The sequence below is a fragment of the Harpegnathos saltator genome, unplaced genomic scaffold, assembly GCF_003227715.2.
Source record: "Harpegnathos saltator strain DR-91 unplaced genomic scaffold, Hsal_v8.6 scaffold225, whole genome shotgun sequence".
Lineage (NCBI taxonomy): Eukaryota > Metazoa > Arthropoda > Insecta > Hymenoptera > Formicidae > Harpegnathos > Harpegnathos saltator.
Genome location: NW_020230012.1, coordinates 1,431,070 through 1,456,917, shown reverse-complemented (window position 1 = coordinate 1,456,917; position 25,848 = coordinate 1,431,070). Strand labels below are relative to the sequence as shown.

The window sequence follows — 25,848 nt, the reverse complement described above, 5'->3', positions numbered from 1 at the left end:
TTATGTTCTCTACCCCTTCTTCTCATCGATGATTCTCAGAGCATTCTTTTCCTTTTCACTCTTACACATTAACGATCTGCTCTTTTTATCCATCACAATCCATACTCGTCTTTATCGCATGCAATTCGCAAGAAATCAAAAGTGGACTGTATCATTGCTATATAAGTATAAAAAGAGGATACATTCCCATTTGACTTGTGGATGATATATTTGACAGATACATCAATTCTGTATCATATTGCCAATATTTGCATTATTCCATAATGCTAAAGTTATGGATTATATTTTATTATTTCGCATCAAACGGTCGTCTTTTTTTACGCTATTAACAGCTTGAAACCGATGTGTTAGAAATATCTGCATCTTATAAAAAATTTTTTATTTGGCGATGAACATCGATAACGTACTTGACGTTCTTGCAAACTTGTTTATAATCATACGTTAAGATATGTTACATGATAAAAAAAGTCGTGTGCAAAAGAGAGATTTCTTGCAAGAAACACGTCTGTTTGTCAGAATACACTGTTAGATATATCTCCAGTAGAAAATAGCAAACACAACAAGATCGTAAATTTACAATGATTACCTTTCAGTTCAGCACATTTAAGAAACTTGTATCTACATCCTCTTCGATTATCCACACGACAACATTCTTAAACAAAAAAAAACATGATGCATTCTACTTATGCGTATATATGTGTATGGTAGCTAACGTAACTCTACGACTTCCAGGTAGTATCTATAAACGGTTTTCCATGTTTGGCTTGATGTGTCATTGCTTAAGTCATTCTGAATTTGTAACATCCTTGTCGAGGCGATCACTTTCATTCAGTAACACTCAGAATAATTTCAAGGTTACTGTTATATAAAGGCCGTAAGGCTTTTCTAATGACATTTTTCTTCTTAATTATATGCTACAAAAATGAGAAATTCATTTTACAAACTTCTTCTTTTATCTTATACCTATTATCGGAATATGACAACATGGTATATCCTTTAAAAAAGTTTGTAAAAAGAGGGACGTTTGCGAAAACAAAAGAACAGTAGCCTACTTATAACATAAATTACTGACCTTCCTGAAATATGAACTATGACCTTTTATCATACTAAGGATGAATAATGTTTTCCTGAGAACGACCTCAATAATATAGGTATCATTAAAGCTGATGAAGATTTCCCATCAGGCTAACATGTACAAAGACAAGAAGCTCCCACTCATAGTCATTAAAAAACAATATTTACATCAAAGAAAATTTATTTTTATACACATTATTTATATTTAAGAATTTAGTATATTATCTGTATTATTTATTCTCTTGTCCTCTATGGATAACGTGAAGAATTTTTTTATACGTAAATTATATATCAATAAATTATATATAAAAATCACATAGAATCGTATGAGCACAATATAATATGTGATATGTATAAATTCTTAGCAGTCTCAGAATATTCGCAAGCAATGTTAGCGGAAAGACCATTCATTTACTATTTCGTTGAATCGTAAAATGAAACGATTTGCAAATTTTTGCGCATCCTTAAAATATGAGGAAAACATTCGATTGGAAGTTCCAGCTTCTATGAAACTGTACGCATCGAAGTTGTGACGACCTATGACACTCTGACCTCCTGATAGACATTGACCTACTGATACGTTACAAGATTTTCAATTTCTCAGAAGTATGAAATACACGACAATATTTCAGAAACGGTACCACGTTAAATAAATGTAAAAATATCTGCCAGAAGTTTCTAACAGACGAGAGTATATTGTTATGCTTACATCATGTTTAATAGTAAAATGCAGTATGAGTTTTAAGTAAAATTATATAATATTAAAATACTTCATATAATATTTGTCCAAAAGAATTTTTTAAATTATTTTTTCTCTTTTATTTGTTATTGTATGTAAGTTTATGTATATATTTTAATATCTCCGTTACACTATAAAAGATTGTATTTTTTATACATATAAAATTTAAGAATATGATTATTATATATCTACGAGTTGCACATATAGACGGTTGTATATTAACGGTCTGTAATGTAATGTTAATGTTTTTAACGTTATAATTGTAATATTATTTTAGGAAGATATGGTAGTTATCTCTATAAGAGCTTACGAGTTGTGCAAATAGGTCAAGGATGAGTTTAAATGACAAGTTTATACAGCGTGAGATTCAGTTCACAATATGCTGTGACGCATTATATGCTCCCGTTTCATCATAACATGATTTTAAATATTGGAAAGAGGAAAATTTAATGGAAAATACAATGTTTTGATAATATACGTTTCTCAAAATATTTGAGAAATCTTTATCTTATATAATATTACAGAATTTGAAGATATTCTTGATGAACAAATTGGCATAATTTAATAATTGAATATATTAATAATTGTATAAATAATTTAATAATTGTATATTTCAGAAATTAAACACGACTATACGATTTTTCAATAGAGCGGATTATTACACAGTACATGGAAGTGATGCTTTATTTGCTGCGCAAGAAGTATTTAAATCAACATCTGTTTGCAAAATGATTGGGGCTGGTAAATATTATTTAGATGTCGAAAAATTTTATATATTCTATATCAGTTCAATCAGTTATTAAGTATTTTACATTGATATATTATTATATGTATTCAAATTGTTATAAATATTTGCTTGAATAATTATTTTTATTTTCCATTTACCGTTGAAGTATTGAAATGTTTGTACTTTTTATATCTTTTAGTTGTTATATATAATCTTTAAATGATTTTCTTATATAATCTTTAATTGATTTCATCCAATTTATCTTATCCACATAATTTCTAACAGTCTTATCAACAATAATACTTCTTAATTGTGAATGCATCTTAAATTCATTAAATTAAATTAAATTTTCAATTTAACGTTTAGTTCTTGCAATGGAAGCTAATATAACAATCCTAATAATAAAATGATTTTTTAACGTAGAGCCACACAAGACGGAAGGAGTTATACTCAATAAAAATCACTTTGAGACATTTGTGCGCGACTTATTGTTAGTGAAGCAATACAGAGTAGAAGTCTATGTCAATCAAGGCTCTGCCAAGAATCAAAATTGGATCCTAGAGTATAAAGGATCTCCGGGAAATTTATCTCATTTCGAAGATATTTTATTCGGTAACAATGACATAGCCGTGGGTGTATCTGTAATAGCAGTGAAACTGGGCACTGAAGGAAAATCCAGAGTGAGTTTGTTATACGTCATAAGATAGTAATAATGATATGTGTGTATGTGTGAGATAGAGAGAGAAATATTACATGCATATAACGATGTAAGAGTAGTGTTATAGATCATTTAAAAAATTTTTAGGTTGTCGGTTTAAGCTGTGTGGATGTGGTTTCAACGTTAATTTCAGTTGCTGAGTTCCAAGATAATGAATCATTTTCGAATCTAGAGTCACTCGTTGTAACTCTTGCACCAAAAGAATGTTTATTAATTCAAGGGGAAGGCAGTTATGAATTTCAAAATCTTAAACAAGTATGTATTGATAAATCTTGTTTATGCGCTTGAACTGCATAAATTGTGTACTATAATTAGATATCCCAATATACAATGCTGTAATTTTTGTTTATCTTTTCTTAGATGATGGAAAGAAGCAACGTGTTGGTGACTTTAAGAAAAAAAAGTGAATTTTCCAGTGATTCAGTCATAGAAGACTTAAATACATTGATAAAATTCAAAAAAGGGCAAAAGCAAAATGCTCAATCTCTACCCGAAGTTAACTTAAATATAGCTATGTCTGCTACATCCGCTCTCATCAAGTATTTAGATGTAAGTGCTGTTATATAATTTTATTTTAAACATCTTCCTGTATAAAAGTTGTACTCTTTTTAACTACATCATATCTTAATAATATATTTTATGGAAACAATTTTCTTCGAGTTATTTAATAATAAAAATTAAGTGTAGGAAAATATGTGATATTTATGCAATTTGTGATTTGTTTTAGTTGACATCAGATGAAGGCCATATGAATCAGTTTGCCCTAAAGCAAGTGGAACAGTCGCGATATTTAAGATTGGATTCTGCAGCGATAAAAGCTCTTAACATTGAGCCGCGTGTCGATTCAGCCTCGAATTTACATGGGAATCCCGTTGCCAGTATTCTAACACTACTAGATAAATGTAGAACTGCACAGGGTCATAGATTGATCGCACAATGGGTTCGTCAACCTCTTAGAGACTTATCTCTAATAAAGGAACGGCATGACATCGTTGAATTATTAGTGAAAAACAATGAATTGAGATCTGCTCTTTGCGAGGATTATCTGAGACGTATACCCGATTTGCAACAACTTGCAAAAAAGCTGGCAAGGAAGAAATCAGCGCTGCAAGATTGTTATAAGTGAGTCATCTCGTTATTAAGAAGCAATAACGATTACCGTTATAACGAAATATTGACATAGCGTTTATAGAGAACATATGTACGGATATGTTTAATTGTATGTGTATTCATTTTAGAATCTACCTGTGTGTATCGTACTTGCCAAAATTATTGGAACAACTTGCACCAGAAGCGAATTTGGCTGCTTTGAAAGCAATAATAATAGATCCTTTGAAAGAATTGATCGAGGATATGGATAAATTTCAACAGCTAGTAGAACAGACAATCGATTTAGATGCCGCTGAGAAGGGAGACTTCATGATTAACTCAGGATTTACAGACGATTTCAAAGGTACTAATTTGTAACTATACTAATTATATTTTTTATTTAACAAGACGAGCTATTTGAAATACCATAAATTTAATAGATATAAAAATTACATAACTTTTTAATATTACTATACAGCTCTGAAAGATACCATGGATGAAATGGAGGAAATTATACAACAGCAGCTCAGTAAAGTAGCGGATGATCTCCTCTTGGAAGCAGGAAAAGCGATAAAATTAGAATCTAACCAACAATTCGGCTATTATTTCCGTATCACATTGAAGGAAGAGAAAGTACTTAGGAATAAGAAACATTACAACATTTTGGACTCTAACAAAACCGGAGTGAGATTTCGAAATAGCAAACTAAGTGAATTGAACGATGATTTTATAGCTGCTAGAAATAAATACATGGACAAACAGAAAGATGTCATTGCGGAAATTATGGGAATTGCAGGTTTGTGTCTACTAGTATTTTACTATTCCATGAATAAAAAAAGTTTCTCAAATACATTAATTAACATATATTTACAAATATTTACAGCCGGTTATAGTGAGACAGTGCGTGCTATTGGTAGCGTATTGGCATGCCTCGATGTTCTTACTGCATTTGCCTCTGCTGCAGTAAGCGCTAACAAGGTGTATGTACGTCCTGATATGGTACCAAGTGAAGAAGGTGAACTGAATCTCGTTCAAATCAGACATCCGTGCCTGGAAATGCAACAAGGAATAGACTACATTGCCAATGATGTCAATTTTAAGCGAGGTAAAATATAAATGATTTAGATGCACACTGATTTCTCACGGGATTGTTACTGATAGAATCGTTTCGTTCATGAATTGTTAGTATTTCTAGGAAAATTTCTGAGTTTTGCTTTTAATTTATTCATTTATCTATAGATCAGTGTCATTTTCGCATCATAACTGGACCAAATATGGGAGGTAAAAGTACTTACATTAGATCTGTTGGTGTAACTGCACTAATGGCTCACATTGGTAGTTTTGTTCCTTGTGATAAGGCAACTATATCGTTACTGGACTGTATATTGGCTCGAGTGGGAGCTGATGATTCTCAGTTGAAAGGATTGTCGACTTTCATGATGGAGATGATAGAAACTGCTGCCATTTTAAAAGTAATTAATATTACTGTTATAAACACACACATGCTATATTCAGATATATATATATATATATATATTTTTTTTTTTAAAGTAGTATTAGACTTTTTTACTCTCAGTAGTACTAAATTTTTTTTATTCTATGTCGAGTGAATATCTCAAAAGTGTCGTCATTGTGTAAACAAAATTATATCGCTATCTTATGTTCCTCTTCAAACCAAACAACTTTTGTCTGAAACATCTTTTCGTATCTTATATTTTTCGGGATATTTGAGTGGATAAATTAAAATGAGCCACCTTGTATATATATAATTTGTAATGTATTATATACTTCGAATACATAGACGGCAACATGTAACTCTCTCGTAATAATCGATGAATTGGGTAGAGGAACATCAACGTATGAAGGTTGTGGTATAGCATGGTCAATAGCAGAGTAAGTATATGCCATGGAAGCTGTCATTTTTATTAATTTACTTTCTATGAAGAGAATTTATAAAATGATATAAAATATTATGTATATGAAAATCATTTTACGATTTTACTTAGACACTTAGCAAAGGATATTAAATCATATTGTCTGTTTGCTACACACTTCCACGAAATTACCAAGTTAGCTGAAGAAATATCTACTGTAAAAAATGAACATGTTACTGCTCTTGTCGAGAACAATAAGCTGACATTACTTTATAAAGTAAAATCAGGAATTTGCGATCAAAGTTTTGGTTTGCACGTCGCAAAAATGGCTAATTTTCCACAAGATGTGATAGAGGTACGTTTGTTTGTTCTATATTCGCATAATATAATATTACATGTGCGTTTTGTATTTTATTATATGCAATTTTCAGTTTGCCAAAAGAAAACAAGCAGAACTTGAAGATTATGAAGGCGTAGTTTTTGAAGGATCTGATAATCCTCAAAAGAAGCGAAAAATTATTCAGGTATTTTTATTAATATTTATATTTCTATAGTTCTAGTAATAAAAGAACAATATAATGCTATATATGCAATGATTTGTAATATATAATCATAATGTTACAGGAAGCTGAAACATTAATCTCACAATTTCTCACAAAATGCGATTCTTTAGATCAATCTTTATCTGATACCGATTTACAAAAACAGGTATCATTACTGAAAGAAGATGTTCTTTCTCATAAGAATTCGTATATCGAAGCATTACTCACCCCTTCTTAAATGAAACTGAGAATTGTGTTGTGATACCCTGTTACCAATACTCTACTACTTATTATAAAAAGCATAACAAACAGTATTATTTTTGTATCTTTGTATATTGGTTCTAAACCGAATAGATTCTGTACAGGTCATTTTTATTAAAATGATTTTATATACATGTTCTGTATTCATCTTCATGAGTTTTGCTATCCATATATCAAGAATTTTGCTTTCGTTATTTTAATTTGATGTAATAATATATCCTGTTATAAAAGACCCGCGTTTAAAATACTTCCACGTTTATACCGTCTGCCGATAACATATTGATTCATACTACTCGCTATTGTAACCTTGAACTTGACTAACGTATTCGTTCGGTTCTGGGGAGTGTCGGGAGTGTCTGAAGGCCTGTATCAGTGACTGTTGATCGTACACTTTTCTATCGTTTTTATCAATAATAATTATGGATCCCGCGGTCTTCCCGGAAGAAATTTGGATTAAGATTTTATTATACTGCGATGTACCTGACATTATTGCGTTCGGCAGCACCTGCAAATACTTAAGGAAAACATCGGACACCGATTATCTGTGGTGAGTGCTTAGGTTAAGTGTACGTGAAATTCTCGTCTCAAGATAATTTTGACAAAGTTATGAGCGATATATGCTTGAGATACGTTATTCCGACACGCAAATTGATATATCGATTTCGGCTACTAATTTTACGAAATTCAGTTTGAGATTTTTTTTTTTTAATTATAAAAGTAATTGTCTCCTTTTTCGGGAGGCTTTTAATACTTGTGATATAACATAAATACGAAATTTAACAATATTTAAGAAATTTCAGATGATATTAACACTTGCTGTTTTAAATGATATTATTTTAAGCATACAACAGGAATATACATCATACTAATGAATTTTTTTACTCTTTTCCAATAAAGTAGTTTATCTATATTTCGTTAAAACATTTTCCGGGGATTTCCAATGTTTCTAATAGCGAGTTCTTAAATAGGAATTGTGTTTTTGAGATGTAGTAAATGTTATATATAAATTACATGATACATATTGTTTATTTCCAATTGTTAAAGCAACATATTTGTATTATTTTAGGAAAATGAAATGGCTGCAGCTGATTTCAAAGGTACACTTTAAATTCCCAGACATAAAATGTCTACAGTTACTTAGTGTCAGTTTCAAAGCCATGTGCTATAGATTGCATATGGTAATAACACTGGGAGAAAATGTACCTTTTCCAAAATGTTACCACTGTAGTAGCTACACATGTCAAAGGAACTGTGTAGAAGGTTCTAGTGCTAAAGTGGTAATTGAGATTGGTAATAAGTATACATGGGTTATTACACCATTCTTTGGACTAAGAAGACATTTTTCAATGTTTGGTATTCCAAGATATAACAATAAAACTCATGTGGAACAAACACAGACGCAAAATATTCCTAGTAGTAGCACACGCTCAAAACCTGAAACAAAGTCACTAGCAAAGAGATTGAAGTTGTTGAAACTATCAGAATTAGCAACTGCTAAAATTCCACGGCCGAGTGGTCCATTTTGCGTTTTTTGCAACCCTGTAAAACTATATAGAGAGAAGCGAAGATTAGTTACGCATCAAAATGATCCATTGTGTTACACCAGACCAAACCCTATCTATCAGAAGCTCATAAATGGTTATTGCACCGACACAGTCGAAGTTCTCGGTATTCCAAATGTGGATATCGTGAGTCCGGCGGAGGCATTACTGTGCGAAGGCACATTCCCAGTTCTTAAGACCTTCATTGATCATTTGTTTCATCAAATGAGTTTAACTACAACATTAAGAAAGCCAAATACTGTACTCATGTTTTGCGAACCATTGGCTATGCAACCAACATTGAGGAAACAACTATTGCATTATTTGTTCCAAGAGGTTAAAGTAGCAAGGTATGACAAATCATTAATATCATTCAAGGTATTCTTTATACAAAGAATATCTCTTGCTATTATTACTATTCTTAAATACAGATATACTAAAAAAATATTTATAATAGAAATCATAAGATTGATAAGATAGCAGGACATATATCTAGTGTATATTTAACAAAATTTTAAAATATTTCATATTATATCTCAGTAATTGACAGAATTTTACAACTGAAACTATTACAGAGTATGCCTGGTACCTAAACCTTTGGCAGCATGTGCCATGCTGGATGTCGAAACTTGCGTGGTAGTCGACAGTGGTGCTTTAAGCACGACGGTAGCTGTCGTAATTGGAGGTCGGGTTATACCACAGCGCTGGAGGTTGCTGCCTGTAGGTGGTTGGCACGTTGCTTATCATTTGAAGCAAGCTTTGCACTGGCAACCAAAGGAATATCATCAAATTCCTATATCGTATCTAGATATTCTGGCTGTTAAAGAAAGATGCAGGTTGAGTTATAACATTAAGAATGAGGAGAAACGTCTGGGACCGAAGGCAAGAGAGCATATTAATCTTCGAGTTGACAGTTACGCAGACTATAAGCAATTTTGGGTATGTATAACCGACATATATTAACATATATAGGATGGCCCTAAACATTCCGACCAGACTTTGAGATTTTATATGGGAAATTTAATCTTGAACAAAAAGTTTCCTACAAACAAGGGACGAAAAATGCGAGTCATCTAGGAATGGTTAATTTTTTAAGAAAACATTTTTCGACTCATGTCTATAAGGAACTTTTTGTTCAGAATTAAATTTCCTATATAAAATCTCAAAGTCTGGCCGGAATGTTTGGGACCACTTTATACATATTTAGACTTGTGATAACAGTATACCCTGCACAAAATACTATTATTTTCAGAGAGTATCTTTAGGATCTGAATTGTACATAGCTCCTGAAATGATGTATATCAGTCTTGGTCTGCCCCAAGTTATAAAAGATGTGACTTCGGGATTGTCGGAAGATGAAATGCACGATTGTCTTTCACATATTCTACTTACCGGTGGAAATACAGATCTTTCGGGTTTCGAATTAAGGCTTACTAAAGATTTAGTTGAGTTATTGCCGGAATATAGCCATATTTTAGATGTGAGAAGTTGTCCTGGTACACACAGTTGGAATGTCGCAATGGGATCTACATATGTGCCTTTAGCTGTGCATCCGGGTGAGTGTCGATAAATTTTCCATATACCGTCGTACATAATAATAATTAAATATCGTAATAACCGCAACGATAACATCAGTATTAGTAATATTAATAAAAAGAGTATAAATATGAGGAGTATAAAAATAAGAAATAGATTGAATATATTAAAAAATAAAGAATGCAAATAGCACAAATAGTGAGACAATATCTTAAAACGCGTTTCAGATAAAACTCCTCCGGAATATATTGAAGGTAATCCATTTTGGCTGTCACGAGAGGAATATGTATTGTTTGGATGTGAATCTCTAGAACACAATAATGAAGATATAATAGGTGATACTTTATAATATTAATGCCTCACTCAAATATAACAATAAGATGCGCGCGATTACATAATGCATAATATTGAGAAAGTAAATGTTACCATCATTAAGTATATATTTTCTCTTATATTGTCTATAAATTGAAGAAATTGTTTAAATAGTTGAAGGGGCCTGAAACATTCCAAAGTATAACTAGTATGTTCACTATTTAAGGGCACCTGAATGTGTTTCTCAAATTATGCTATTTAAAATTTGTTTACTATGCTAACATAGTACACATGTAAGATATATACTAGATGTTCTATTTTCCAATCTATGCCAAGTGAAATGTTTGAAATAAGAAAAGATACGAAAGACTTTATGTTAATTTAATTTTTTATTTATTTTATATCGAATATTTTGTCAAAAGAAAAAAAGTCCTTTTGTATAAATGCGATTAACATAGACATTTTTAGCTTTATTTGAATATTAATTAAAAAGATGTGTGTGCGTACGTGTGTGTGCGCATGCGCGTGCGCGTGTATGTATATAGGTGTTCTACACTATCGTAAAATATTCTAATATTATATTCTGAGAAAGTTAGAATTGAAAATTCTATTACAAAAATTAATATATTGGATAATCAATGTATTCAGATTCATAATTATGCGTATCGATTATTCATTTGTTATTGATTTTCACAGCTTAACCGATATATATTTTTTTGAATTATATAATATGTAATAAAAAAGAAACACTATATATAAATAATTTTACGATTTGTTACTTATATTTCGTACAAGGACTAGATTTTTTGCATAGATAAAAGGAACATCTTGTATATATGCTCTAAAACTGCCCCCATTAACTTCAAAACTTGTGGCATTTAAATTTTCACATATACTCTATATCTATTATTAGAAATATTAATAGTATTTCAGAAAAATATAAAGCTTTATATAAAGCTAATTGATAATTGCAGTAGTTTCGTACATTCGTTACTAGCTATGTCAGGACTATTTAGCACTTGATGCTATTCAAGTCAGTGCAATGTTACATGTTGATGGCATGAATATTTTAAAGCTGCAATATGAAATTTTAGTGCCATCTAAGCAAGTTTAAATCATAAAGCTATTATTTTTTATGTACATAGCACATCTAGTGAATTGTTTTGTAAATATAGAATAATGAAGCTGCTTAAAACAGATCATTATATCGATAAACGTCAAACAAGTATTATATATAATGCTGAATATAGTATTTCCAAAAATTGTTCACTATTTCGTACATTTATATCACAGAAATCTTGCCAAAAGAAGTATGTGAATGTTAAAGAGAGAAAGCGTAGAAACACATTTCTAGTCACTTTAGATATAAGTAGATTTAAATATAGATTCAGTAAAATGAGAGATTTCTCCCCCCCCTCCTACTCTCTCTCTCCCCCTCCTCTCTCTCTCTCTCTCACTCCTTTTCTTCCTCCCTCCCTCTTTTTTTTCTCTCTCTCTCTCTCTCTTCCAAGATGAAGTAAATAATAATTACATTAGCAAGTTCTAATAAAAAAAAGAAAAGATACAATGAATCTTTAGATAATAGATTCAAATATGATTTTCATGAAATATGAAGATATTGTTATTATAATTTTTTGTTATTAAAAGATATAATTTTATGAGTAAGTTAAGATATAATTATTGAAATCATTATTCTTGATCTGTACAGATATCTAATTAATTAAGAGAGTATTGACTTTCATAGTTGTAATTAGTATATTGAGGTGAGTTAAATATATTATTTAAATAAGAATATATATATAATGTAACTAGCATAGCCGTGTTAATTAAAGAAAAAAGTAATATTGTAAATGCTACATTATGAAAGACGTTTGTATTAAAAAAATATCAAAACCTAAATTATTATTGTGTTAGCAATTAAAAATCTTTCAAAAAAGATTTAGGTAATAACAGATCTCACATAGGATATCAATCCTGTAAAATGCTAAAATGTAAGTATAACATTTAACAAATTAACATAACAAAGTAGTTTAACAAATTAACATAACAGAGTAGTGTAACATGCATATGTTATATTCTTTTTTCTTTTATTGTTTATAACATATAAGTAAATTTCTCTCTAGATATTTTTTAATATAAAGAAATATATATACTGTTATATACACAAGAATATTTTTTCGAATTAAATATAAATTGTGTCCGATTTATATATAAGTTATTTATGCATACATTGGTTTATTGCATTCAGGTATTATATTTTGGAAATTTAGAAAATATTCCACATTTGTAAAAAGTACAAAGTATAAAATATTACACATATATTTCAAATAGTGTACCAGCTTATAAAAAATCTCATTTCGTTTTTCAATCTAAAATATTCGTATGTTATACTATATATTATAATATATGATTTATACTTTGGTTATGCTTAAATAGTTTATGCAATACATAAAGCAAGCGGCTTTACAATACTATACTATCAGCAATGTAACTGTTACATATCTTACAAGTAATTAATGTTTTTACAAACTGTGGCATTATATAGATAACTGTTTATCAAAAATCAGTTCATGAAGAAATGGTGAGAAATTTATTTTACTATTATGTACACCTATATTTTTGCATTTTTGTCTAGTATCAACTTCAAATCTACTTCATATTAGACAATGCATATTATATTATGAATGATAAATCTCATACTGTAGAAATAAATTTTTATTATTACACAAAGAAAGTGGATTCAACAAAGCATTTAGCACAGCCGTTATCATTCATTTAATAACACAATAACGTGGATCTGTTTAACAAAATACATCAAAAGCCCGATTGTGGAAATTCTTTATAAAGATATATATATGTACGTATATATATACATATATATGAAGTATTTTATACAATATTTCATACAAAAACAATCTTAATTCAACCCTTAAATGTTGCAATATTATATTAATGTATCAGATGACCAACAAAATTCGCAATTTATAGAAATTTAACATATTGGTAAAAATTCTGTAAATCGGTTATCGTCAGAGAGTTCAATATATTGATCAAATATCGCTTAGAAAATATAGTTTATTTCGGTAAAGTCAGAAGTTAAACATAATTCCGGAATATTTTTTGTGTCATTAAGCAAATTATAAATATACTTCTAAGCAAAGCTCGAAATTATATGTAATTTTTGACTTCACCGAATATATATGATTAGACAATATGTATATTCCTGAAGTTGCAATCTCAAATTCGCTAATATTTCAGGTTTTTACGATAACATGATAAAAATTTCACTGGTATTACTAAATAAAAAGAACGGCTATTCCAATTATTATCATTCTTGCATGCTTAATGTATAAACTTTAATGTATAAACTTGGCACAATAGTTCTATTTGAAAATTGAATAGAATATGTACGCCATTTGAGATAAAAATTTGTACTTGCATAGGACAAAAGTAGCTAATATAATTTCATTTACATAGAAATTTGTAATATTTGATAAAAAAACTTAATCCTATCTTTTACAAATGATTTGAATTCGATTTATATGATTAATACAACTTTATAACCAGAGTATGTTGAATATGAATAGTTTTTTTTCTGAATTCTAATGATAAAAATCTGATTTAAATTGTATGTCTCAAATTAACAATTGTTCAACTATTTATACCGGAAATAGAAAAGTGAAAATTGGAAATCCTATGAATGTAATATTCTTCACATGACAACTCAAAGTTATTGCTTTTGAGGATACTTATTCGATAAGAAAAGTCATCTTTTTTTTATTCATTTAATTATACTTAATATTCGACTATACTCTGAAAAATTATATAAACTTTGTTAGTCATCTGATATTTATGCAAGCTATATACAAAAATGTCTAATTCATAGATGTATACACAATTTTCAATAATAATTATGCCTTCTCCCTAAAACAAGAATGCAGTAGAAAGTTATTATTTGGATAAAAAATGTACCTATACAACATATATAGCTATTAGATGTTAATAAAATAGGTACACAAATATTAAATAAAATAATTTACATAAGACTGATAAGTAACTTTATAAAAATAATACAATGCATAAACAAGTATATAAATATAGATGAACATAGACAATCATATTTCTTACATGTCCATTTATTAAAACAATTATTTTTCCCTAAAATAACTATTCTACCTGCATTCTTAGATCTTTTTAGTTTTTTTCTTTAGTGGATTAAAACAATAACTTAACAACACGAAGTCTTTGCCGGTTCTGCTTCGACTAGATTAAAATCTAAACCACCAGGTCTGGCAAAGCCAGTTTTGATACCGTCCCAACCATCTTCTACTTTGTATTCGCCTGTTTGTATCCTGTTATAAACTTCTTGTGTAACTGTTCGAAATGCTTCTTCAACATTTACACCAGTTTTTGCACTGGTCTCAATATGGTGTACACCATGCTCATCAGCAAACGCTCTAGCTTCTTCCTTTGATACCTCTCTTCTACCACCATTAGTTACTAAATCTAACTTACAACCTACCAAAGCAAATACAGGACGATGTGGCTCAATATGTCTGCGGGCTTCCATCATCCATTGAGGAATATGCTCAAAACTTGCTCGATTACAAACATCATAAACAAGAAGTGCTCCAACAGAATTTCTGTAGTAAGATTTTGTAATTGACCTATATATAAAAAAGAGATAATAAGAAAGAGATAATTAATAAACTTTATTTTATCTTTGTAAAGTTTCGTGAAGCAAATATAAAATTCTATATTTAAATGAAAAAATTAAAGAAAAGAAAGTTTTATATTTAAAGTAAAGGAATAAAAATAGTAGATAATTATATATAAAATGTTTACGCTAAGGTCTTTTTTGAACATTGCAATATTATTTTATATAAATATATATACATATGTACTTATATGTACTTTATATATACCTAAATCTCTCTTGGCCAGCTGTATCCCATAATTGTAATTTTATTCTTGTTCCATCCTTAACTTCTATTAACCTTGCAAAGAAGTCTACACCAACAGTTGGATCTGAAAGCTAAAATTATACCAGATATTAAATATAAAGAAATGTTCATCTTAAGTACAAGAATATATCACTTCAATAATTGCTACATTAAATATTATATAACTTGTTTAAAAAATTTTTAATCTTAAAACATACAAAATATATGATATGTATATACATATGTATACAATATATAGATACATATGTATACACACACACACACACACACACACACACACACACACACACACACACACACACACACACACACACACACACACACATATATATATATATTCAATAGCAATATCATTCAGGTATCATTTATGATAAATAATAAAAGAAACGATATAAAGATATATATACATATGACTATGTTCTTTGGAAATAAACAGATGTAATAAAAGGATGTAATGAAAAATCAATGTATAAATTGATATCAAATAATAATACACTGATACATTAAATGCCCATTCAATATATAAAAAAATTACGATATATGAGAACATCTGCCTAACCTAATTAAGTTATCGAGTATTGATGCGAGCGACAATCAGGGGAAATCAGTGTAGCATTACAATAAAAATCTTAGACTGCGAGGTTACACGCTTGCGACGTAAAAGCGCTATATCTAATTATAAAACGGGCAAGTAAACAAGCAGAAATAGTGCGCAGCATTCATTCTAATGGCAGCCTACATTTACGATTTACATTCGGCTGTTATGAACGTAATAGTATGGTATATGACGTGCGAATTTATCGCATACCTCTGCGAATTTGCCATCGGTGAAATACTTGAGGAGAGAACTCTTCCCGACAGTACTGTCGCCGATTAGTATCAGTCGAAACTGATAGTCGAAAATAGGCTCTACCATCTTAATGGATAGCGTCGAGTACGTTTGTCACCGTCGCCGTTGCTGTCGTCGTCGTCGTTGTCGTCGTCGTCGTCGTCGTCGTTGATCGGACGCGTGCGACGTATTCCTCAGCAATCCACGTGCATCTCTCGCACTGGTGTGTAGTACTCGTTAAGAGGCGGACACAGTACAGCACAATTGACCGTGACATTAATCATCGAGACCTCCGCACACGGCTATCAGGGGATACAAACTAAAGGATATGCACTATATGATGTACGCCTCATTATTACAATTATAGTCACTTATGCGATTTTCTACCTTATGCTTATACGTATAAAGCTGACAATCGTATAACTCTTGACCCGAGAAATAACAAGGCATACATAAAGCTGATTATACAAATTCTTCTCTCCGACGAAAGAGAAGACGATTTTTAGCGCCGCCTATCTCGAACCCGGAAGTGACTACTTCATTTTAGTTCTGTCACATTCGAATCCAAGGATGGGCATTGTAATATACTTATCCCTAAAAATCTTCTAATAGGAGTTTGAACATAATAAGAGAATATTAGAATGTCACCGAGTTGGATTAAACCAATGAATCGAAAACATTATTTAAAAATACCCGCCGAATGCAATAATTTACCTGAATCCACCCTCAATTTCAGGGTGAAAAAATCATTTACCCGAAGTGCACCCAATAGAGTTTCCGAATGACTTCTCGTTGTCACTTGGATGTTACCCGAAGGTTTCCGAATGGCGCAAGGTGTACCTGAGTGCACCTAGATGAAGTTTCCGAAAACGCAGCCTGCTCGCGCAGGGTTACCTGTTACCTCTCTTACGCGCGCGCACGCAGACGCACGTTTCAGCAAATTGTCATGAACTAAATGCCACGAAAGATTCGTAAGCTCACCGCGCGGAGCGCCGGTGTGCGAATGCGACCTGTCGAGACGGATGAATGGCGTATTTATGTGTTTCAACGCGCAACTTTGCCTATGTTCCGGAATTACCGCGGCCTGCGTTCATACCACGAGCGTTCTAATCTGCTAGGTGATTTGTTTTCGTGTGGCAATCTCGATCAACCGAGCCTCGGTGGAGTCGCGTCGCAGAATTCGCATCATCACTCGGTAGGCGTTGTTGCTGTCATTTGGCTTCCCTCACCCCGCTCTGTTTTCACGAATTTTCATGTCGCTCCTATATTTCTTACGTGCTGCTTCTATCTCAGTGCGTAGATCGCTTGAATTCAAAATCGCGAGAAATATTTGCAAGGTGTCACAAGTACTATGATAGAAAAACAGATGTGTACGAGCTAATATTTGATAGATAGACCCACGAACTTTTATTTTTTCTTCGTGTAGACAAATCACTACACTGGATATAATTTTTAGTAGTTATAACACTATCTTGTTTTATTGTTTAACATATTATACTCTAATGATTATTTTTTTAAAGGTGCTACAATGTTTACTAAGAAGAAAAAGAAACCACAGATTTCCACTCCAACTAATTTCGAGCACAGAGTACATACTGGTTTTGACAAACGTGAAGGAAAATTTGTTGGTTTACCACTACAGTGGGCCTCTATAGTAGGCAATAACCAGATTTTGAAATCAACCAATAGACCATTACCTTTGGTCGATCCAAGTGAGATTACACCTACTGAAATCCTTGATCTAAAGACTATTGTAAGAGGACATGATCCTAGGATAGGTAGGCCACTAGCAAATGAAAAGACTATGGAGAATGGCTTGCCTAAAACCAGTACAGTTGCCCGATCCAATTCTCTGCGTTCTTCAAGCCCACCACGGTTGAGGAGAGATTATAGGTATCGTAAGATTGCTATGTATTTAACTTGTTCTATTGAATGAAATAATTTATGGATACTGTTTGCACAAGATGTATAAGTGTCAAAACCTTTTATAATATTATAGAGATTATTGTTTGAAGAACTTTTAAAATATTAATTTAAATATTGTTTCCATTAAAAAGCACAAAATATGTGTCAACATATTAAATATAAAAGTTTTAATAAAATTCATGAATGTAGTATGTTTCTTCTTTACAGGCATAACAGTAATCTCCCACCGTCTGTTCCTGAAGGCCAAGAAATACCTTTAAATATTAATCAAGGTTTTGCAAACTTTGGCAAGCCACATAACTATGTTGATAAAATGAGACAGAACTCTCCGAGTGTTGGCAGTAGCCTAAATTCCAGCATGCAGAATATGATTCCAAATCTACAGAATCTTAATCCTAACATGCAATCGTCGCCAAATTTAACTCACTCGGGGTCGAATGTACCAAACTTATCCTTAAATTTCCAAAACTTAAGTCCTATTGTAAATTCACAAGTTCCAGTACAAAGTCCAACTACTCCACAGCTTCCTGATTCAGAATTTCATAGACTCAATTCGCAAATGGCCATGCCATCCAGTCAATATAATGGCAATGTACAGGTATTAATATAGTATTATTATTACATTATTATTTCTCTCTCTCTCTCTCTCCAAAAAAAGAAAAAAAGAAAAAGCAATCTGTTTTCTACAATTTAATTCTTGATATTAATAAGTTATTTGAGAATTTTTAAGGCAAATTCAAATACCTATTACTAAATAAAATTGTTTAATCTACAGGGTTCAGTTGTGGATGCTTCAAGAGAACATCAAGTGGGTCAAAATGTATTACTACACAAGCTACAGCCAAAAATTTCACCAGTGGGTTCAATAGCCTCACAACGACCTCTAAGTCAATTAAGCTCACATAATATTAATAAATATTCTCAGGCATATAATATGTCTGAAAATCCATCCAACCTACAATCACATTTGAAAAAGCCAATGGAAACTTCCCAATCGATGCATAATTTATCAAAACCAAGCATACCATCCACTGTATCAGGCACTAGTTCTACTCCAGATCAGAATCAGAATATGAAAAGTGCTGTCTCTTCAGGGAACTTAGCAGTTGGCACAAGCTCCAATAATACAAACAAGCAAACGGCGGAACAGAGACTTACGCATGAACAATTCAGGGCTGCTTTACAAATGGTGGTATGTAAAATGTTTAGCTTATTAAAATATATTAAAATTTCTACAAGTTTTTACCAAAGTTAATTTTTACATATTATTGATTCGTATCTTCTATAATTTTAACATAACTTGTAATTATACGTGCTCATATATACATTGACAATATATATATTGACATTTAGGTAAGCCAAGGTGATCCGAGAGAAAATTTGGAGAATTTCCTAAAAATCGGCGAAGGTAGCACAGGAACTGTATGCATTGCTACTGATAAAAGTACAAATCGTCAAGTTGCAGTTAAGAAAATGGATTTAAGAAAACAACAAAGGCGCGAGTTACTTTTCAACGAAGTTGTTATTATGAGAGACTATCATCATCCAAATATTGTCGAGATGTACGATAGTTTCTTAGTAGACGATGAATTATGGGTTGTTATGGAGTATCTGGAAGGAGGCGCCTTAACTGATATTGTAACACATTCGAGGATGGATGAGAGTCAAATAGCTACAGTGTGCTCTCAATGTCTCAAACCATTGGCATATTTGCATTCGCAAGGTGTTATACATAGGGACATTAAATCTGACTCGATATTACTTACAGCAGATGGCAGAGTAAAACTGTCAGATTTTGGTTTTTGTGCTCAAGTTTCCCAAGAATTACCAAAGCGAAAATCTCTTGTAGGAACTCCATATTGGATGAGTCCTGAAGTCATTTCGAGGTATTTTAAATATTAATTCTTTTTTTATATTTGCTCACTTGTTGCTTCCAACTTAAAGTGAAAGGTTTTTCGACGCATATGATATAGTTGTGCTTAACATCTAATTAACTGTCAAATAAATTCGATCTTATAGTTGGTATATGTGAAAAATTCTCTGCTCCATACATAAATTATGAGTTTTATAACATATTTACGAGTTAACTTTTTTAATATATTTCTATTGTGAGTTTTGTTGATTAACAAATAATTAATATGAACTAAGCTAAGCGTATAAATATAAAGTATAATAATAAGTTGATTTTAAAATGACATTTAAATCAGCTATACTTCATTTTCATGTCTCTAATTATAGGTTGCCATATGGACCTGAGGTAGATATCTGGTCATTAGGAATAATGATCATTGAAATGATCGATGGTGAACCACCATTTTTCAATGAGCCACCTCTGCAAGCTATGAGACGTATCAGGGATATGCCACCACCAAAATTAAAGAATTCTCACAAAGTATAACCACTTATTTTTTCTATTAAACTTAATAAAAGTGTCTTTCTTTTTAGTTCAGCAATTTAATAGCTGCTATATTATAATATGCAACCATGTTGTAATTTGGCAAATAAATGACATTTCATATTTATTCATAGGTTAGTCCACGTCTTCAAGGTTTTCTAGAACGAATGCTCGTACGTGATCCAGCACAACGAGCAACGGCAGCTGAACTATTGCAACATCCATTCCTCAGGCAGGCTCAAAGTCCTAGCATCTTGATTCCATTAATGAGAGGCGCCAGGCATACAAATTGTTAACGAGGTTATAATAACTTCGTAAGTTGAAATATATTAGTCAACTCGAAAACTGATTATAACGATAATCATATTGTTGACGATATCATATTAAACAACTTGTTTACTAACCAGCTTTTGGTAGTTTGTGAGTTAACTAAAAGCTATGCTCACAGACTAAAAACTTTGAAATAAAACTTTGCAATAGACACGATCGATTGAATATTCGAATAATATCAAGTAATTTAATTTTACATACACATATAGTCATTTTTTCGTTATCCAAATTTAATATATTTTTTTAAAACTGTTCGTGTAGAAAACAAAAATTTAAAACAAGGAGGCTTCTTCCATGTCTTTTTATGGAAAAAAATTCTAACTAATATAAAACTTTGCATTTGTAAAAAGTCATTACTATCATCATTAAAAATATATGCAGCACTATACACTGCAATTTATAACGTTATAATGCCATTTGAGGCAAGATCCGTCAGATATTTTAAAACATTCCAGCTATGTAATGACATCATTAAATTCCATGCATAAAAAAAACGCTTTGAAATATTTACAACGTTAAACGGATAACACTCTTGGTGTGATTTTTAAAACTAAAATCCTTCCTTTTTTTTAAATCCTTATGCATATGTGTGTGATTTATACGTTTTTTATTATATATTTTCATGATAATATTTGCATAAAATTTTCATAAAATTCTTATAACACCTTTGAAAAATTTATTATCTGTAATTTTCAGTCTTTACTGTATTATATACTTTATACAGTTCTCTTTTTTCATGTTCCATTGACTTCTGTTCTTTTTTTCTTTCTTTTAAATATATAATTTGCATCATAATATTCAACATATTCTTTGAATCTCTCAGTATTTTTCAGAATACGGATGTTTTTCCTAATATTCATATGAATTATATTATAAATTAATTTCATAATATTTTCAAGATAGCTTTAAAACTTTCAGAAAACGCAGGAAAGTTTAACTTTCTAAACTCTTACAGCGGCTAAATTACTTAATAGTCAAACGTTTATATGATAATATAAACTGTTTATATGAATGAACATGAGCTACTGCAAATAGACGTGTTCTCAAAAATACTTCGAAATATTTTTATTAAATTTGTAATATCAAGCTTTAGCTAAGTCACTCTTTTCGGTCGTGTCTAATATATATATATATTTTGTAATGTATATATCGAATGTTTCATTTTCACCCTAGATTAATATTTCAGAAGAAAATCATCCTAGCGTAATCACTTAGCGAAAAATGTTTAATACAAAAGTTGTATGGTTTGAAGAGAGGCATCGGATGGTGACCTTGGTACAGAAAATGTTCAATTGAATTGTATCAACTACAAAATGCAATGAAAAATAGATGCTGCTATTTGAAAAAATAAAGTTAATCTTGAAATGATTTTGAACAACATCACCTTCAATAAGGCTAGAGTCATCATCTGACTTTCTCCCTCATCTGATCATCTCTTTCTAAATCATACAACCTTTATATTAAACATTTTTCACCAGGATGATTTCCTTCTGAGATATTAGTCTGGGTCGATTAAAATAAAACACTCTGTATATATAAAAACTTATAGTTATGTTCTAGAAAATATTAACTAGGAAAGTCTTTAAATCGTAATAAATTATTATTCAAATTTCACATTCCAGTCCGGCTTGAACGTGCAAGTATTATTTTGAAAATATACTACTACATTCCTGCATTATTTCTATGTCATTTTAATAATTTGATATATTTGTGTTTATGAAAATGACATTTACAATATGTCAAACATATTCTAACTTTATTCCTCAAGTATTGGCAAGTATTGTCTGTTTAACTCGCAGCAGTTACTTTAATGTTATGAGAAATATTTGTTACTTAGGTATTTATGAAATGAATTCACTCGATCAAGTGCCTTCATGATAAGCCTTGTCGCAACGATTATCCTATCATTGTGTAAAGCAATAATGTTATTCGTTTTGTATAAAGCGCTCGTACGCATAAAGCAATATATATTTTTTCCTTTTACATTTATTTGACTAAATTGATAGTGAATTATGATTAAGGTGGTTGGTCCGTAAAATTATTTCTTTAAAAAAATTTTTTTCTTATTTTATATATTCTCTGTGAGTTAAGAGACTTATTTTTAATTTATATTTTTAATTTCTTCTAAATTGAATTTAGGACATTAGTGAAAAACTTATATAATAATGAAGGCTAATAACATACATAATAGATATTTATCATTATTTCGCTTTAATTAACATTTATTACTTACGTAATTAAATGAATGTATAGAAAAATAATTTTTATTTATCCAATGAATAACAGATAGATGAGGGCCTAATTGATACCACCACTGAAAATTCGTCATTTTTCGCAAGGATTCTGTACGGACAAATTACCTTAAAGTAATCTAACATGTTGAGTTTTACTCTTCCATATAATATTGTGTTATTACGTATACAACAATTTGGAATTTTTATATTACTTTACATTTATTTTACCAAAAGATATAAGTACAGATGTTAATAGCCGATCAAGAAACTTTAAAGACTGGAAGATATATTCGACTGTTATTAAAATTTATAATAACTGGGCAAAATTATTACGTGAGACATCCGAAAAGTAATGTAACAATTAATTTTTTTCATTTATAATTTATCATAAAGATGAGAATTTCATATCGTTCGCACATATCATAGTAAACACTCATGCTCGTCTAAGGAAAATGTTTGGATTAAATATATAATTTCAAGATTTTTGAAACTTGTAACGTACAAAATATTATTTTTGTCCAACAAAATTAGTCAGGACATTAAACGGGTTGCATTACTTTTAGGATACGCTTCGAACAATACGTATATTAGGAAAAAGATATTTAATTTTTATGAACTGTTGAACGTAATAAGATATAAATACTGTAATAAAAATTAAATGTTATTGATCTTCCCGCATTACACATATAAATATACATACAATGTTATATGTAAATATTGCAAAAGTGATATCGCTTATCCGTAATAATTCCACACTTGATGTCCAAGCTTATGGGGATATCCTGTATTATTTTATAACACATTCTGCACTGTTGATAAAATTATCCGTAATGAATATTCGTACTGAAAAATATGATATTTTATTACAAGTGCTATGGCCTTTATCAACAATCATACCACTTCATGTTTATTTACATAAATTAATCATGTAAATGGTTTTTCTTAAGTAATAAAAATGAAAAATAATAAAAAATAATAAAATATGTATACAGTAAAAGACACAGTAAGTAAGTTAATGAAAATATTTTTAAAAGTAAAGTAATTTACATTAAATTGCATTAAGTAAAATTTTTATTGCATAGTCTTATGTTGATGAATTAATTATGTACCACCAACTGCTGCGCGTAATTGGACTATTATTTAAACTAATATTATCTGAACAGGGTTACAATACATCATTTAAGATAATCCAAACGAAAATGTGAAATATGTTGTATTGACATCCTCATGGTAGAACGTTTACAGAAATGATATAATTTTAATAAAGAATCTATTATTTTCCCGAAAAACAACATATTAGCATATGTAAAGATTAAAATTATGTGAAATGACATATGTGGATATGAAAAAGTGTGTGATTCTTTGATAGTAATAAATATTGTATATTTAAAATGTATATTTTTTTATCGAATTATATTATTTCTACGATTGAGATTATTATATATTATAATTTAACTAAAAATTTATGAATCTGACCGTTTTTATCACAGTTTAATTTAAGAAGAAAACTTGGAATACAGACTGTAAAACACTTTATATTTGTATATTTGACTATTGTACTACACTTCGAAACACGCATTTATCGAATGTTTTAATATTATTAAATATATACTATTGAGTGATTAATTTACCTAAACTAAAATTATCAGATTTACTGAGAAAAACAAATTAATGACTAATATACAATCACGTGAGAGCAACTGAATAATAGTGAGCAGCTTTTTAAAGATAATAAATGTGTTAAACAATACATTATATAACAGCAGTAATAATTTTTGATAGATTTGTGTCCGACCATACTCGCCATATACTTAGGTAATTACATTATAATATTATAGTCAAGCTAACAGAAAACCACGATGTATGATTTACAATATATGTTGCGGATTATAAAACTATTCTGTATATACGCATGTAGAAATTCAGCGCGCGTAATTTGACTAAGCAGGCGCCAAACTGATCAGTTCAAGTCAGTTGATATGTTAGAATACGATAAAATATCCAAAAAAATTGTTCATTATGTATGTATATGCAGGATTATTTTATGTATGTTGTACATTTATAACATAATAAAATATTATTTACAAAACCAACCAATTGTAATAAGAGTTTTTAATACTTGTGACAATTTCTTAATAAAAAGTTGTGTGCGTGTGTGTATATATATATATAGTTTATGTTAAAAAATTATAATAGTTATAAAACTAAATATAAATATTTACAAATTTTTTTAACAATGAATTTCTTTTCCTAAGTGTATTCGAAATTTTAAAATAAATTCCATCTAATTTGATTTTTGTAAGTTGCAATTTCATAATTTTTAGAATAAATATGTTACTAACGATTTTAGTTTATCTATATTTTAGATGATGTCACGACTTTCCGCCTTCTTTTATACGGCAATTCTGGTAGCGGTGATTTTAACGTAATTGTGGACGCGCGCGTCAAAGTTTTCTCCAACATAAATACATCTCAAGGAACAACGTTAACCGACACTCGAGGTTCCCCCTCAGTGGTCACGTGCAGTGCGCTGTTACCATGCGAGTCAACGCATTCCGGGCTGAAAGGCGTTCTGGAGCGGCCGTCTCTGATTGGTTGAGCACGACGAGCCTCTGACCGGAATGACCTTCGCATTCTGGTCGCTCCATTGGCGCCACTTACGGATCCTTGTTTAAAGTGATTAGTGGTTCCATTTAATAGCATTGCGAGCGTCAAGTTAGAACGACTCTTTGTAGCAATGGTTTCTACATTCCGTCC

At 30.5% G+C, this 25,848-nt stretch overlaps 4 protein-coding genes across 8 annotated transcripts; 3 read left to right on the top strand and 1 right to left on the bottom strand.

Annotated features, from left to right (window-relative positions):
* The first annotated feature begins 2,541 nt into the window (after positions 1-2,541).
* spel1 (DNA mismatch repair protein spel1) lies at positions 2,542-7,001 on the top strand. Its single transcript, XM_025298574.1, has 13 exons — positions 2,542-2,554; positions 2,964-3,220; positions 3,346-3,513; positions 3,619-3,807; positions 3,986-4,380; positions 4,497-4,711; positions 4,826-5,143; positions 5,231-5,452; positions 5,587-5,819; positions 6,149-6,240; positions 6,354-6,576; positions 6,653-6,745; positions 6,846-7,001. Exons 1-13 carry the CDS (start codon positions 2,542-2,544, stop codon positions 6,999-7,001), a joined length of 2,574 nt encoding a protein of 857 aa, XP_025154359.1.
* Positions 7,002-7,348: 347 nt separating this feature from the next.
* LOC105191064 (uncharacterized) lies at positions 7,349-11,880 on the top strand. Its single transcript, XM_011154174.3, has 5 exons — positions 7,349-7,571; positions 8,091-8,915; positions 9,141-9,504; positions 9,818-10,121; positions 10,329-11,880. Exons 1-5 carry the CDS (start codon positions 7,444-7,446, stop codon positions 10,448-10,450), a joined length of 1,743 nt encoding a protein of 580 aa, XP_011152476.1. The 5' UTR covers positions 7,349-7,443; the 3' UTR covers positions 10,451-11,880.
* A 2,625-nt stretch (positions 11,881-14,505) lies between these two features.
* LOC105191063 (RAS oncogene family member Rab39) lies at positions 14,506-17,102 on the bottom strand. 4 transcript variants are annotated; one of them, XM_025298592.1, is made up of 4 exons: positions 16,961-17,102; positions 16,186-16,508; positions 15,339-15,448; positions 14,506-15,080 (listed from the first exon to the last, which is right to left on the bottom strand). In XM_025298592.1, exons 2-4 carry the CDS (start codon positions 16,291-16,293, stop codon positions 14,642-14,644), a joined length of 657 nt encoding a protein of 218 aa, XP_025154377.1. In that variant the 5' UTR covers positions 16,294-16,508; positions 16,961-17,102; the 3' UTR covers positions 14,506-14,641. The 4 variants fall into 4 exon arrangements, with proteins under 4 accessions (XP_025154377.1, XP_025154378.1, XP_011152474.1 ...); XM_025298593.1 differs by lacking the exon at positions 16,961-17,102 and adding an exon at positions 16,921-16,938; XM_011154172.3 differs by lacking the exon at positions 16,961-17,102 and adding an exon at positions 16,594-16,791 and having other exon boundaries at positions 16,186-16,525.
* An 83-nt stretch (positions 17,103-17,185) lies between these two features.
* Positions 17,186-23,707, top strand: mbt (serine/threonine-protein kinase PAK mbt). 2 transcript variants are annotated; one of them, XM_025298591.1, is made up of 8 exons: positions 17,186-17,401; positions 17,727-18,099; positions 18,340-18,730; positions 18,908-19,324; positions 19,486-20,018; positions 20,371-20,524; positions 20,662-20,841; positions 23,144-23,707. In XM_025298591.1, exons 2-7 carry the CDS (start codon positions 17,735-17,737, stop codon positions 20,821-20,823), a joined length of 2,022 nt encoding a protein of 673 aa, XP_025154376.1. In that variant the 5' UTR covers positions 17,186-17,401; positions 17,727-17,734; the 3' UTR covers positions 20,824-20,841; positions 23,144-23,707. The 2 variants fall into 2 exon arrangements, with proteins under 2 accessions (XP_025154376.1, XP_019700618.1); XM_019845059.2 differs by lacking the exon at positions 23,144-23,707 and having other exon boundaries at positions 20,662-21,079.
* Positions 23,708-25,848: the final 2,141 nt, after the last annotated feature.

Excerpts from the sequence above, each read along its gene's own strand:
- LOC105191063 (XM_025298592.1), bottom strand. The coding sequence starts at position 16,293 with ATGGTAGAGCCTATTTTCGACTATCAGTTTCGACTGATACTAATCGGC. Across the intron at positions 15,449-16,185 it reads CCGATGGCAAATTCGCAGAG|CTTTCAGATCCAACTGTTGG; the intron begins GTATGCGATAAA and ends GTATAATTTTAG. Across the intron at positions 15,081-15,338 it reads GCTGGCCAAGAGAGATTTAG|GTCAATTACAAAATCTTACT; the intron begins GTATATATAAAG and ends TTTTATATATAG.
- spel1 (XM_025298574.1), top strand. Across the intron at positions 3,221-3,345 it reads GCACTGAAGGAAAATCCAGA|GTTGTCGGTTTAAGCTGTGT; the intron begins GTGAGTTTGTTA and ends AAAAATTTTTAG. Across the intron at positions 3,514-3,618 it reads AATTTCAAAATCTTAAACAA|ATGATGGAAAGAAGCAACGT; the intron begins GTATGTATTGAT and ends ATCTTTTCTTAG.
- LOC105191064 (XM_011154174.3), top strand. The coding sequence starts at position 7,444 with ATGGATCCCGCGGTCTTCCCGGAAGAAATTTGGATTAAGATTTTATTA. Across the intron at positions 7,572-8,090 it reads TCGGACACCGATTATCTGTG|GAAAATGAAATGGCTGCAGC; the intron begins GTGAGTGCTTAG and ends GTATTATTTTAG. Across the intron at positions 10,122-10,328 it reads GCCTTTAGCTGTGCATCCGG|ATAAAACTCCTCCGGAATAT; the intron begins GTGAGTGTCGAT and ends AACGCGTTTCAG.
- mbt (XM_025298591.1), top strand. The coding sequence starts at position 17,735 with ATGTTTACTAAGAAGAAAAAGAAACCACAGATTTCCACTCCAACTAAT. Across the intron at positions 18,731-18,907 it reads AATATAATGGCAATGTACAG|GGTTCAGTTGTGGATGCTTC; the intron begins GTATTAATATAG and ends TTTAATCTACAG. Across the intron at positions 19,325-19,485 it reads GGGCTGCTTTACAAATGGTG|GTAAGCCAAGGTGATCCGAG; the intron begins GTATGTAAAATG and ends ATTGACATTTAG.